The sequence below is a fragment of the Ostrinia furnacalis genome, unplaced genomic scaffold (genome assembly GCF_004193835.3).
Source record: "Ostrinia furnacalis isolate ACB-3 unplaced genomic scaffold, ASM419383v2 OfSCF0155, whole genome shotgun sequence".
Classification (NCBI taxonomy): Eukaryota; Metazoa; Arthropoda; class Insecta; order Lepidoptera; family Crambidae; genus Ostrinia; species Ostrinia furnacalis.
In genome coordinates, this window is record NW_021130394.1 from 341575 (window position 1) to 357379 (window position 15805).

General features: G+C 36.3%; 1 protein-coding gene across 2 annotated transcripts in view; it reads right to left on the minus strand.

Moving 5' to 3' along the window:
* Positions 1–1408: 1408 nt before the first annotated feature.
* Positions 1409–15805, minus strand: part of LOC114353127 (proton-coupled amino acid transporter-like protein pathetic) — a 48410-nt gene continuing 34013 nt past the window's right edge. Inside the window, exons 1-6 of one of the 2 annotated variants that reach the window (XM_028304974.1) lie at positions 6533–6547; positions 5970–6249; positions 5022–5162; positions 4422–4694; positions 3661–4215; positions 1409–3376 (exon numbers count right to left, since the gene is read on the minus strand). In XM_028304974.1, the coding sequence (XP_028160775.1) occupies positions 2962–3376; positions 3661–4215; positions 4422–4694; positions 5022–5101 (1323 nt within the window). In that variant the 5' untranslated portion in view covers positions 5102–5162; positions 5970–6249; positions 6533–6547 and the 3' untranslated portion in view covers positions 1409–2961. Of the gene's footprint in view, positions 3377–3660; positions 4216–4421; positions 4695–5021; positions 5163–5969; positions 6250–6532; positions 6619–15805 lie in introns of those variants that run through there. The other variant, XM_028304966.1, reaches the window with a different exon arrangement.

Below are 15805 nucleotides of genomic sequence, written 5' to 3' on the forward strand. Positions count from 1 at the left end.
TGGTCAAGATGGCGCGTCCAGGTCAAACCGCCGTCCGTACGCACGACATAGTGCAGCTTGCCCAGGCGCTGTACCACTGTGGCAAATGTCCACTTCTGTGCGGAGCTTCCGTAAAGTCTAGCCTGCACTCTGTCTCCACAAACAAAATGCAGTCTTGAAGGTAAGGCCAATGTGCCATTATTTCTCGATGGAGTGACTGATGGGGTTTTGAGCACAGTATGAAGTCTAGTCCTTACTTCTCGGCCAAACATGAGCTCGTAAGCTGAGTGTCCACTAGCTAGCGCCAGGGGTACCTACGCCTCAGTCGATATTTAATCTCTAGAGTCGCCTCTCTCCCCCGCCATTGCACGCAGTGCGCTCTTGATGCTCTGTACGAACCTTTCAGCATGCACCATGAACTTGTAGTGATTTTTGTTGGGATATTTCAACCCATTTCGAAAATGCGTCAACGATAATGAAGAGAATATGTCCATTTGATGGACCTGCGAAGTCGATATGAACTCTTTGCCATGGACCGTTTGGTTCTTCCCAGTGATGAATCTAAGGAGCTCGAGTTGGTTGATGTTGTTCTAAACGACATGCTTTGCAAATTTATTTACTTTATTTTCTATATCTTTGTCTATATTCTTCCAAAAAAAATAGCTACGAGCCAGTAACCCAATATGGCCCGCATGTAATTCGTTTAGTATCTGAATGTGTAAGTTTTTTGGAATAAATACGCAGGGTATTTCTTTTAAAAATGCAATCATTTTGTAGAGTAAGTTCATTATCTTTGTAAAATGTTTCAGAGATCGTCCTGATTTCAGCGCTTCTAGTATTGTGATTTTAAGCTTAAGTTCATTATCTTTAGCAGTTTCTCGAGCGATGACTTGCGACCCTATCTCCAGTGTGCTAATTTGCTGTATTTGGTGGAAGAATTTCTTTAACCCTCAATGTAGGTATAGATGTTGCTTCTTTGTCAATTTGACTAAGTATACCTACTTCTTTTCACTTGAATTTAAAGATCTCGACGCAAACACGATTGGCCGTTCGGACCCATCAGGGTATTATCTATGAGAGAGAACAGCTCCCAATCCGAGCGGTGACGCATCAGTAGGTAGCTTAGAACAAGTGGCCTGGTTGGATCAAAATAATTATGTCAATACTCTTTCGCTGAAATTTCTTTCTTTATTATCAAAAGTGGTCTGGCATTTCGAATTCCATATAAATTCCGATTTTTCACCTCTTATGCATAGCTCCAGTTAACTTAACCCTAAATGGATTTATAGAAATAAAACACAGATTCCCTTAAATCTGAACTATTTAATACTGTAACAAAACAACCATAACTATCTAAAATAGGTAGTTTGATAAATCAAATCGATATATTTTTAGTTATAGGAATGAGGAATGGTTTCATTAAAGTATGTAAATTCTACGAAAATGGTTCAAATTTTCATAGCAATATCTGTTTACTATTATTAGGCATAACAAGAGTACATGTATTCAAAAATTATTGATTTTTTACCAAATTGACTTTTGTAATCGTTATGAAAGATTTAAAACACTCCATCAAAATATCAGACATGATTTCTCCAAAATCTTAGTTAAAATATGAAAAATAATTATAATATTTATTTGAATTAGACAGATGATTGTTGTGTGTCCATACAATTTTAATTTTAGCTCGTAAGAGAATGATCTCTTTGTCAACACCAAGGACTACCTATATAATCATATTTGTCAAAAAAGCAATTCCTGGCCTACAGCCCGATGAAAACTTACAACTAAGAGAATGACTAATACAACCCCAGGCAAAAGGGCCTAGTTTTTATAGCAATCATTCTATGTATATTTACGTTATTAGTCTTAATCAGTAAATCACTTATGCTAACCGCACACATCCAACCAGATTATTATGTAATAAATATCAGAAACTGACTCACATAAGGAACATCGCATAATCGAGTTTGTGTGTACGTTATTTGAGATGTCACCAGAAATTTCTCTTCTTTCTAAAGAAAATTTTACAAAAAATACTGACAGTCTTTATCCTAAATCTAAGGATCAGATTCAATACAACAATTTGATTCAAGGCATAAAATTTTCAGTTGTGTTCAGGTGTTTGTATAACAAAAACATTAAACTTTTCACTTTGTGTCAATATTATCTTAACTCTATTGAAGATTCTTTTACTGTCACGAATCACAAATAATACATATTAATTTGTTTTTTAATTATATTATTTTCTCACTATAACATTTTCAAGTTCATGATACTGAGGATGAATCTTACTTACGTACCTTAGGCACCTCAAGATTAAATGCTTCAGTTCATAAATTTTAAAAAAGCTCGACATTAATATCTACGTACTACCTAAGCAGATATATCTTTTTTGGTAATGAAAAATGCCATCTTATCACCAACATTGTTTTCGAATTTACAACCCGCAGGGTTTTAGCCATATTGTGGGAACAAATGATTTGTTCCCACTACAGTTGTATGTCACATAATAATGGGGTTCCCAAACTTGCAACTAATTAGTTAAATGTAGATCCAAAAATTATAATTTTTGTAAGTAAAATTTTCTTATACGTAGCAACTAATGCCTTTTTTTACTAACCTAGAGTTGTATCACATTTCGATAATGCACTAGAAATATTCTCACACATTTTAATTTAGATATTTTATCTACATACATGTCTTACATCTAGGAAATGGCTACAGAGGCGTTCGGAGCTAGTAACAATAAGAAACACAACCTACTTACTGCACGTGAATTATAAAATACTAATATAATCTCAAACAAAGATATTTGAGCATTACAGAAAATAAAATTTTTGTAAGTCGGAAATATAGCGTTTATTGAAATGTAACATAATAAAAAACTAGCCAGAATTATAAAGGTAATTTCACTTTTTAATTCCTAACCCTTAATATTCGGATCGGAGCCGTATACCGAGTAGTCATGCGCTGCTTAGATTAATCTTCTCCTTTGATTATATCGAGAACACTTACATAGGAACCAGTGAGGAAGCCGAGGATTCCAAAAGAAATAAGGAAGAGATTCTTCCACAGCACCCAGTAGCATGTGCCAAGTCCGTTAGGTCGGTCCCAGTAAGTGACAGTTTCGATCACGGCAGGGAAGATAAGACCCAAGAAGGAGAGACAGACGGCGCCAACGAGCGAGATGAAGGGTCCAAGGTTCGGGATGGCAATAGCTATGCAAACTGTCATCACCACGAGAGCGATCCTGATGCTGTACTCGGCGAGGTTCTTCTTGGCACCGAACCAGTGACGAACATTCTTCCAGATGATTTCCATGGGCACGTAGAATTGGAGACTGTATGTGAAGAAGATTGCTACAGCGATCATCAGCTTAACACTCTGTCCCAATCTGAAATAATATTTTTTACTATTAATGGATATCCTATTAATCGTGGGCTCGATTCCGACATTTCCGACCTTAGGCAGATCGATTTTTTTCAAGGTAATCAATATAATAATTTATAATTTAGTTTGAGATTAAAAATTTAATAAATATCCTATAAATCTATGTAGAGAGAAAATATAATATAGTAAATACGATATTTGACTGGATTAAAATAAAATTGACTATAATAAGTCCTACATAGTTTAAAAAAGTGACACGTTTTTAGACAGTTAGTTACTAATACTTACACTTCGTCTTCAGGCAGATTGAGCGTGATGCTGCTCTGAGTGTCTGGCCCATACTTGAGGTATCCGGTGAAGCCGATGAAGGCGTACAGAGAAACCACGAAGAACATGCCAGTGTTGAGAACGCCTGGGCATCCGATGAAGTGAGTCGGCGTCTTCATGTTGTTTTCAAGGGGCATGACAACACCAATGCCTTCAAGAGCGAAGATAGCAGTTCCAAAGAAGGTTGGCAAGCGTTCGAATCCAGCAAAAGGTGATCGGTCGCTAATGCTTGGCACGTCTTGAAAGAGGTAGTAAACGGTGATACCCATGCCGGTTCCGACCAAAAGGTTCGCAATCATTGAGAATGGTGCGAGATATTTCAGGTTCCTGATCAAGTTCACCGTGATAAGAAGAGGGAGAAGCACAGCCATGTAAATTCTGAGATCGATGTCATGATAATCCTTGGAATCCTTTGTGTAATAATCCACAACTTGCTTGACATTCTTGGAGACGAATACTATGTAGACGCAGCAGCAGCCTAGTAGATCTATTACCAAAAACCAATTAACCATTGCTCTGAAACAAGTACACGAGACGTTTAGTGATGCAGAAAAAAGAAATCGTGATTCACGAGTCATATTATGTGTTAATTAAGTGCAGTTTAGATTTATATTTTCAAAGTGTCAATTAAGATTTTAAATACTCATACAAAGTAAGTATGCAGGAAGTACGAATAAAACTTGAAGAAACGGATTAACTACAACAGGTCATTGTGTACTTACTTAGCAAGCCTAGAAAACTTGTGCATTGCGGGAGGTCCAGATAAAAATGCGGCTTCAGCGGTTTCGGCAAATCCCAGAGATGGTTTTTGCATTCTTCTGCACAGGTCATGCGAGGTCCTGACCAGGACGTGCACGCAATACGTGCAGATGCCTCCGATCGCGAACGTGGCCACCAGCCCGAAGTAGAGACCTGCGTTCAGGAATGCCATTGGCATAGCCAGGATACCGCTTCCGAGGGAGCCCTTTAGGAGATGGATGAGAGTGTCCATGTCTCTGAAAACGAAATTTTAAATATTGTAATCACCATGTATAGTTAGTTACCTTTATTTATATTCTGTATTGTATTGATTACTTTTAATTTTGACGATATAGAGTTTAATTAATTTAAAATGTATTAAGTAAAGTACGAATTTATGTTTGACGTCTATAACTTATTATACTTAACACCAATTAAGTAAGGTACCTCTAAAATTATTCATTTAAAATCACGCTACTGAAAAATTTAATTCTGACTGGATAAAGCTTTCATAATAAGTATGCAAAAATGTAAGTGCAAGAATTTGTGAATGTGTTAAATGAACGCAACGTCAGTGCACTTACGATGTAGGATGAGCAAGTTTCCTGTGCTCAAACGGATTATAGTCTTCGTCCGCCTCCACATCCCGACCAGGAATCTCCATAAGAGGTAGGGTTGACCCCGCCTGTTGTTCCACAGGGATCTCATTCGGGTCAACTTTGTACCTGTGGAATGTTTTCCCAAAAACTGTTATAGTAATTGACATAACTGATACAGCACCAACTAATTAAGTGATGTTGATAGGTTAGAAGTGAGTCGGTATAAGAGTGTAAAAAACAATCATTCACTAAGTCGAATTTAAGCATAACCATGTACTTTGATGGTAGCGGTAACATATAAAGCGCCACATTTCAAGCTTGAATATGAAATGATCGAGGTGTGTACGAGGTGGTGTCGCGGTCGCGGGCGGTCGGATAACTACTTACTCGCGAGGACTACTAACTTTGTGGCAACGTTAAAAAACGCGAATGGATCTTACTACAAAATGTTAGCAGAATCTCTACTGTGTGTCAGTGTTTTGTGTAAAGTGTGATACATTCATTATGGTCTCCAAAATAATGTACAGTTTCTTTTTTCGGTGCGCTTCACTCTGTTAAGACTCGGCATTTACAAAAAGATGGCTCAACTATAAATTCAATACAGCTTTACGTAGAGGTCATGAAAGACTACAAGGACGTCTCCGACGAGGAAATTGTACAACAAGATTTAATCTTCGACTATTTTCTGGTGTTGTTGCAGGTTTTCAATTGAGATAAGTAAAATAGACATAAAGCTAAATCAAATTTGTACAAATCTCCAGTGCTAGAGCCAATCCCGAGCCTGAACAGAGATGGCGCACGAGCGGCCGCCACCGGCCCAGGCGGCGCGTGGGCCGGTGCATGCGGTCGCTCAGCAGATGACATAATATTTAACAGAACCAAACAAAACAAATTAAATAAACAAAATTGAAACCATAAAATGGAATGATGTACCGGTGTATGAGTCCATTGCTAGATGATCAAGGTCGACGAATGACTTTAATCTCGTGGAAGCAGCACACGTCTTCCCGGATCGTCCCGAAGGCGTCGAGCATTATTAGCTCGTTAAAGGAGCGAATACTTAACAGTCAACATACAATATAAAATACCACGACAATGTAATATTTTTCAAAAACAGAGTAAGTTCGAAAGGCAGCTCGCGCCCCGAGGGGCACCATAATTGAAGTTCTAAATACCGATCTACAGTAGCATTAAAAACTATCTTTTCGATTTCCTGTTGAACAAAAATGTCAATATCATTAGTTTAAGAATTCTGCAATAATTTCAAAATAATATCTTTTGATTGAACAAAAATATGAAGTTAAGCTGTGAGGCATGCTTGTTGATTCATTTTCTAAGTTGATTTTACTAAGAAAGCACAAAACATTTCATCGGGTGTGGCACCAATCAATTTAAATTATTGACAACACATAAAGGCAGTCAAAGCTAGGTCGGTGATTATTATTGCTTTCATGATTTCTGAGTCCTGAACAATGCGTGGGAACAGGGGAACTTACTTGACCATAACGACATCTGACAAGTCATTTCTGACTCCTTTTTTCTTGGGGTCATATTCGGCTATCATGGGCCGCATTTGGGGTTTCTGTAACAAAGAAAAAACAAACAGTTATTAATTTTGAAAAAAAAAATCATTCGCTTAGCATTTTATTTTTCACCTATGTAAATCATTATGACTTTACTGTGTGCAACGAACGCGTAATGACTCTTGCATATTGTAGCCCTTAGAAATAACATGAAAAAATGATCGTATCTTGACCAGGGAAGTGGCTATGACGTGCTTCCGAAGTGGGGGCTCGGTTCATGTTTACCGAACACGTGACCACGCCGTGAGTCGTTATTTTTGGATGCTAAAAATAGACGTTGCTCCCGCGCACGGCCGAAGCAATCGCGAATCTCCCGGACTGGCATCGATTCTAACCTTTTTAGCCTAAGCTAGTTTATCGTTGCCTTAATGGCACAGCACCACGATGATGCGGCCAGATTTCCATTTCATGTTTGCAATTTGAACTTTTTTATCAGTCTTCTCAAATACCTGTAGTAGAAATAATTAATTCCACAATATCCCTGAAACGGACAGACAGATAGCCTTATTCTGATATAAACTTTTTTCTAGTAGATCTTCAAATAGCTTTAAGTCATTAAATTACGTCTTTATGTCACCGTCACGTAGTTTAAACAAGATTTTATTTGAAAACGTTTCACAATACCTTCTCCTCCTGAACTGAAACGTGACACAAATACCAAATAATTGAATTCTTTAAGTTAGACACATGTTTCTGAAGTAACCAGGTAGGCATATGTTGTATATAAACTGTGCAAAGTAATAAATACCTAACGTTGCCTGAGGACATTAGCGTCACTGGGTCTTCCATTAGGAGTTTATCACATACCTACATAACTCATTCATACATACAAATATTTTTGGTCATCATTCGTTAAGAAAATTGGCACAGAAATGTTTGTAACTGAAATTGAAACTTCAACTACCTACTATAAGTAGCTATAATAAATCTTTATTTTTCATTTTGAAGCCCACATGACTGCTATGTACTGATCAATTATTTTTCCTTTAACTTGTTGTTTACGTTTTTGAAGCAGCGTATAATTTTACCTATTCTACTCGTAAAACATTTCGTGTTCAATTTGAGTGTTATCGAAATAGGAATCTAGACTAAAAAGGGCTTGCGTTCTCAGGCATAGGTTCTCCCCTCCGTTTATGTGCATGAGTCACGAGTATTTTGTGTGCATTAATAAAATTCCCCTAATTTTATTCAAAAAGCCTTCCATGGTCTAAGTATCCGTCGATAGTCAATTTTGAGAACTAACAGACGGAGTTAAAGTTTAAGTTGCCGTGGAAGAGTTCACAAGCTATTGGTCTGCCATCAGTGGCACATGAACAGGCTCGAACTGGTTGCGAATAATAAATTGGGAAGAAACCAGTTTTGAAGCCCATAGCCATAGCTCATCCATTGTTATGGAAGCTACGTAATATCGTACGAAACTTTTCGAATGCTGTATTTTACAGTACTTATTATTATTCTGTGATTTTACTTGCAGCAGCTACAGTGAAAGAGCGTGTAAGTACAGTAGAAATGTAAGCATTTGAGAAACTAATAACACATTTCAAACATAGATAAATTACGAAAGCCATGTCGTCACTTGGTTATGAAATTCTGAAAAAGTTTCATAAGATCATCAAGAATAAATAGGTAGTTTCTACTCTGATCAAAGATCAAATGTTTTGCCACAAATGATGATCGACAATTGTGGACAACGATTTCATTGACAAGTCAGCTTCCTGAATGATACATTATGTAATACGATTGAAACCAATGATTGCTGTTTTCAATCAATAATGTTTAACCGACTGTAGCTAGACAAAGATGGTATGTATGTACCTACTTATAGTGCGCTGTAGAAAAATAAGATGAGGTTGACATTGTTCAAGATCAATCTTGATCATTCTAAGGTAATGTTATGTTATGTAAGTGTTGACCAACACGTATGTATGTTGACATAAGCTAAAGGTTTTGTTGTACTGTAGGTATAATCTTGTACCTACATAATGACAAGTTTTGAACGCTACTTCTAAACTTTCTCATAACTACGAGTAAAAAAAATCCTCTCAGGCCTCAGGTAAAAATGTAAGGGGATTAGAAAAATATAATCAGTCGAGTCCATTAAGTAGGTACGTTATAACGTTACATATTATAGGTTGGTTAAACCAAGTAAGAGGTTAAACCAAGTAAGTAGGTAATTCTTGACATTGAATTTTATGACGGCATGCCACTTTTTTTTACCAAACCTTTTTCAGTTTCCAAAATCGTTTAGCCGTTTTCAATGTCAATAACCCCATCTAATTGTAGTCTCCTTCTCCCAGTCGAGTCAGAAATAGGTACATATTTCTATTTAACCAAACAATGCACTACACGGATGTTTTGTGTAAACGGAAATTGAAGCTGAAAATTGATGTTTCGAAATAATCTCTGTCGATGTGCAAAATTTTCCCCACCTAAAAGTTCTTCTGATGTTGCCGTTTCTTTTAGACTAGAGCATTTTCTCAAGCATTCCTATGTAATGTTATGTTCTTACGAATGGTCCAATACAAGTAAAATCTACGACGTTAGGTTTGCGAAAGGTACCTAACCTATTCACCCTTATAAATTACTAAGTGCATGCACTTAGAGTTAATATTCCTTTTCCGAAGGAATATTAACTTTATGGTGCATGCATGGTCATGTCAATGCTGCGTGTTTTTGCAATAAAATTATAAATGTAAGTCACATTCTTGATTTAGGTATGAAAATTAAATGATAGGTATTCTATTAAGCTTTATGTGCCAGGCATGGTAAGATTTGGACACTGGACGAAAATAATATTTAAGAATGTGTGAACAAGCTATAAGGTATAAGTAGATTGTATATCGAAATAATTTAATAGAAATTTATATTACAGTGCAAATTTACACGTCATACTGCGACACATCGGTCGCGGACGCTTTCCTAAGCAATATTTGCAACAAATAAATCAATGTCAACAATATAGGCACGACATTATTGTATATCAGGTCCAGTTTCACAAATAACAGCCGGTCTATTGTACTACCGTCACGAGGCTCTAATAAGCAATACACTTATGATGTATGACGACAACAAAGTACATTATTGTAATATTGTGCGCACTTCCATCTAAATCATGTGCCAAGGTCTTACAGAAGAATTTGCGAAATTAGATGATATTTGTCGGGAATCCATGAGACACGCCTCCCATATGACGTCACTTCTGACATTGGCACGGCCTATGCCTGAAGATTGACAAATTAGTTTTCGTTCAAAATAAGCTCACTCATTTTTCATTTTCGGAACAAAGAAAGCAATCTATAGATATAATTCTACATAGTCCATAGGTCTGTATCACGGTACCAGGAGGAGAGCAACGGCCACCCGCTAGGTCACTAGGTTGGGCTTTAAAATATAGGTTACCTGTAAAATCAATATTTAAAGCTATCCCTTGCATCCCCGTGAGTGCAAACGAGAACTGCAATCAAAACGAAAGTAAAAGTAGGTACATGCGCAATTACTAACTTAACACCCGAAAAGAATAGAAATATCCTGCTGTCACTTTTATTTACGAAAGAGCAAATGGGAGAGATGATAAGGCTCTCTCCTCTATTGCATTTTATGCACAGATACATCAATCCGATTTCAGGGTGGGGGGTACAATGAACAACAAAAGTAGCTGAACATTTTCATCCTTATTACAGTACAGTGTTAAGAGAAAGTTTACCCCTTTATTGGCTGCACCACGTATTATAGAGCAAAACACTTGCTATGTTGTATGGACTCCTGGTAGCAGTACCGCTATATGTATATTTTAATTATCTTTTGCACGTACGTAGTAAACATGAATGAATATAATATTCTCCTTTGCGTAGAAACGCTATCAACAGTATGAATAATATTAGTATTAGCAATTAGGTACTTAAATGACATAATATTATACCATGAGCTTTTCAAAATTCGACAATTATATCTAAAGTTTCAGATTTTTTCATTAAAAAAATAGTTTATGTAGCTAGTTGGAAAAAGTAGGAATATATACCTACTTTTAATAATACCGAACACACATGTTATTATATTTACAGGAGGTTTTTTAAAAGTTTGCTGGACTTAGCACAGAAGCTACCAAAAATGTAAACAAAAGTTCCGTTGTCATGCCAACAGGGCCCGTAAAAGAGATCTGCCGCCCCGGGGACCAGGAGCTTTTAGGAGGTAGTTTGATCCGACGCTAGCCAAGTAACCATGGCAACGGGTCTGCGGCGAGCGCGGCAGATCTAATCCTACCAGGCTGGCAGAAAACGGCGGGAGTTGGCACGTTCCATGAACGGTTATTGATTTGTGTCCTGTGGAAATGATCGTCCTTAGCACCCGGGCATTAGGGATGGTGAGCTTGGCGCATAGGTTGTGTCGTTAGGGCCTTCTGAAATCTAGGAGTTCTAGAATCAGAGCTACGGCGCAAGTCCGTCGCGCCGCCGCACTAACACCCGACCCTAAGTATTGAGCTGAATCGCGACCAAAGTACCAGGGAATCAGAACCCGCGAGGAGATTCAAGTTTCAAAACTAACCACAAGTAAGTACATGAAGACATTCTATGTACAAGAGTCAAGATGCATTCAAGATCGTCAAGTTAGTTAAGTATGACGTATAAATAAACATAGTCTGAGATGTTCATTGTTCATCAATCATTAGTCCAGTCAATAAAGCATTATAGATGGAAAACTGTAGAACACAATTTCTGACTTCAGGACTTTATTTAGACTAGTTAGGAGGTGAACATTGCAAAAGTCCCCGCCCTTAGCCCTTGAGCCGGCGGGGAGAGGGGGGTTTAAAGGTGCCACTTTTCGGTTTTTCGCTTAATCCTCGGAAACTATGCGTCCTAGTGACATGACTACTTTGAACCAAAAAAAGCATATTCAATTTGCTACAGGTGAGACCGTCAAGTTTTTCAATAAATTGTATAGTTTTCTCGGCATCTGCTCTAGAAGGTCTGTAATATTGGAAATTTTATTTTTGTCTTACATGTTCCCATCAGGAGAAAATCGACTAAATCAACATTGAGCAATCATTCTAGACATGCGGGAGCATGTTAAGCCTAGTTCCAGCGAGGGGACTACACCGTGCGTATATTTAGACGAATCACTTTGAGCCACTTTTGACTCCTCATCACTCAAAAACTACTGTGCATTAACACTTCAAATTTGGCTCATGTGTTGAGACTTGCAAGATATACATCAGTTTCAAATTTCATAAATATGCCTCAAACGGTTCTTTAGATATTGACGTCCAAAAATCTACATGTCTGACCTATAGACCAAATTCTAACCACTTCCAGATGACCTCGAAGGTTCAAATTTGGCATCCAGAAAGGTAGTTATGTAAATACAAAGGAACAAATAAAAAACCAGTAAATTTTAACATTTCACATGTGATAGATAGATTTTAGTGCTCTAAATATCGATTTTTGAACGTCAATACCTAAATAACCGTTTGAGGTATATTTATGAAATTTGAAGCTGATGTATATCTTGCAAGTCTCAATACATGAGCCAAATTTGAAGTGTTAATGCACAGTAGTTTTTGAATGATGAGGAGTCAAAAGTGGCTCTAATTGGTTCGTCTAAATATACGCACGGTGCAGTCCCCTCCATGGAACTAGGCTTAACATGCTCCCGCATGTCTATAGTGTTTGCTCAATGTTGATTAAGTCGATTTTCTCCTGAAAGGAACATGTAAGACAACAATAAAATTTCCAATTTTACAGACCTTCTAGAGCAGATGCCGCAAAAACTATACAAGATATAGAAAAACTTGACGGTCTCACCTGTAGCAAATTGAATAAGCTTTTTTTGGTTCATAGTAGTCATGTCACTAGGACGCATAGTTTCCGAGGATTAAGCGAAAAACCGAAAAGTGGTACCTTTAAACCCCCCTCTCCCCGCCGGCTCAAGGGCTAAGGGCGGGGACTTTTGCTATGTTCACCACCTAACTAGGCTAAATGAAGTCCCGAGGTCAGAAATTGTGTTCCACGGATTTCTCTCTACACTGTCGTTAAGGCATTCATTGACTGGACTACATGTTGATTGTTTGTTTGATAGATTTGGATCATTAGCAATTAAAGGAATAAAAATAGATAAGTAAGTACCTACAAAGTATCATAATAATTACCTAATTAATTGCTTTGAAAAATAAAGATGGTTAAGTACCTTTAGGGGATTTCCTCGATGGAACTTTTTAAACTGGAAGTTTAGTGGGTAAAGAAAGTTTATTTGATTTAATAAAAAGCAATCAGCTTTCTCGGGGAAAGAAACAAAGAAACACCTTTATTGGGTGCAGCTCTACTGAAACTAATATTGCTAATATTTTTAATAATAGATAAAAAAAACTATGCATAGAAAATCAAGCCGTTCAGAGTACCAGGGGCACATATCGTCGTGGTGGTTTGGTTCAGCAAACTCATACATTACACACCCGTCGCGATATTGTAACTATAGCCTGACCAGGAACATAAAAACCCTCGCCATGTTGCGGAAAACTAATGGTACTAATTTCTTTTAATGGCAACAGTAACTAAAAACTTCATTGACATGTCACCTTGCATGTCAGTCTATTGCTGTCAAAGTGTAAACAAACTTTATTTTAAATGTGCGCAATTGATTTTGTGAATGAAAATGCTAAAATCTTTTTATAGTCGTGAAAGAAAAGTGGTTCACAATGTGTTAAAGTATTTGTCGAAGAGAAATGCCAAGGGTTCAGACAATATTTTCATTGAAAATGTTTCCAATAAAGGTTGTCAAATTGACTGACATGTTTATCGTATAGTATAGTCCACTATGAAAATTAGCTGTGGTTTGTTTCAACTACCTATTTTAAAGTTTTTTGTCACTTTCTAAAAGTTGAATTTTATGGAATTGGGAAAGAAGTACCGAGTTTGAAGCGTTCATGAGCAGACATTGCAGTTGAATATTCAAGTTCTGAATTTGATTATTGATGAATAATAAAATAAATCCTACTAGTTCGATTGATGGTTTCATTTAATTTATTTAAACCAGGTTACCTATAATAATATTTTTTCGTTAATTTATGAAAATATCAAATTAGCCCGTAATCCTGAATCCTGAAACATAAAGTTAGCCTATTAATTTAATTAGGTACGACTGTACTCAGTGTTGCACTATCTAATGCAATTGAAGCGCCTCTATGCCAGGGTTTTTATGTTCCTGGTCAGGCTATAATTTTATTGTTTTCACATTAAAATACCCACAATACAATGAATTAATTAAATAAATAACTTTCCTAACAATCAAAATTATTTAAAATTATTTTACTTAGGACTTTTCGACTTTTCAATCACTAAAAAGTTTTTTTCCAAATACTGAAAACTTTCTGAAACTTTATTGCATCTTTGTTGTGGGCGGGGCTTATTGGATGCCCACCCATTTTGTTTTCTAGCTTTGTTCCTCACACTGTACTGTTCTCACGGTGATAATAAAATGTCTATAGTCCTTACTTCTCGAAATAAATCCTGTATCACTGTCACTCTCTCGTTTTGAGTTTTGTTGTTACCTGTGTCCCTTATATTATTTATTTTCAATTAAGTATCATTATCATTTTCTGCCCAGTGAATGAAAGAAGTCACCTTCATTGAAGACTTTGTGCAGTTGTCGCGCAGCGCAACAGTGATTAACCGACTTAAAAAAGGAGGAGGTTCTTTTGATGTAAGTACCTACACAAATTTTCTTCTCAATGTAGTGTAGTGTAATAGTACACTGAGAGTCGCAAACTTCTTGAGACATAAAAGATCTATTTTGGTCTTCTATTGTTTTCAAACTATAGATATTTAAATTTTATTTGTGTGAAGACAAAAGTGTTTCTTTGATAATAATATTATTATCTTTCGTCAGATGCCACACCCACAAGTATCTTATATTCATACTCTTGTGTAAATAAGTATACAATGTACTTTGTTGACAGATCTCTTCTTGGCACGTGTACAAAAGGCGTCTACTTAATATTTTTGAGCAAATAAGAAAATTATTTTCTAAATATCACGTTGAATAAGAAAAAACTGTTTATTTAGTGGTGGGAAACTATTCTCTAAAGTACGAGAGAAAATAGAAAATATGCAAAAAGTAGAGGTTCTCATGAGACATTTTGCTGAAAGAAACATTTTTAATTTTCACAAGTTTTTAGTAAAAAGTCACGTGCTCCGCCATTACTTAGGTAAAGCATTTACATTATTTTATGTAAAAAAAATTGTAGTACTTATAGTATTTCAGATGCGACGTCATCGTACCTGAACTACCTGAATATTAATATTTTTACTTTAAATAGTAACTAATTAACCTTAATGAATACTTTTTTTTCACCTGAGTCCACCACACTTTAATCACCTGATGGTAAGTGACGATCAGGCCGAAGCGAAGGTGGAAGCGAGCTTCACCCGTACACTTACTCGCATGTAATTTAATATTCCTTTTAGAAATAGACATTGCTGAAGTTTCATAATCAATAATAAGTTTAATAATAGTGAATAAATATAGACTTTATTGCATAGGTACCTTGAAGCATAAACCGCATCGAACTGATTTCACTGACTTGATTAAATTGAATAAGTAGTTAGTTGCTTTGTACAGAAATAAGTAAGAATGTAAGATATTGCATACGATTATGTTTACGAGTGTATGTATTTACTATTAGACCTTAGTACTAAATAGGTGAAATGTTAACTTTAACATGTTTTTTGAGCTAAATTGATAAATCTTTGCTTGTTAGGCAGGCACGACGCAAAGGTAGGTACTATTTTGGCCGGTAAAATACTAGATTTTAATTTTGAAAAGATATTAACTTTAGGTTTGTGAGTGAGACAAAGACAATAAATATTATTATTAAATATAAGGGGGTAAAGCAGCGGGAAAAGCTAATGTGTGGGCACACATGGTAATTGACACGCACACAAATCCATAGCCTAGGTATTTGTAATACTATCGATCGTGCAAGTTAATGTTATAATTGAATTTATTTATATGGTTAATCGATTTTAGATGTTCTCTTATTATTATACTCCATCTTAATTTTCTCACTATATTGCGAATAAAAATATTGTTGTGAATAACACAGATGTAACAGAAAATGTAGTTGTCCTTACATGCACATGACGCGTTTCAGTCAGGGTTCAATTGAATCGCGAAATTTAAATCGAATTGACTATG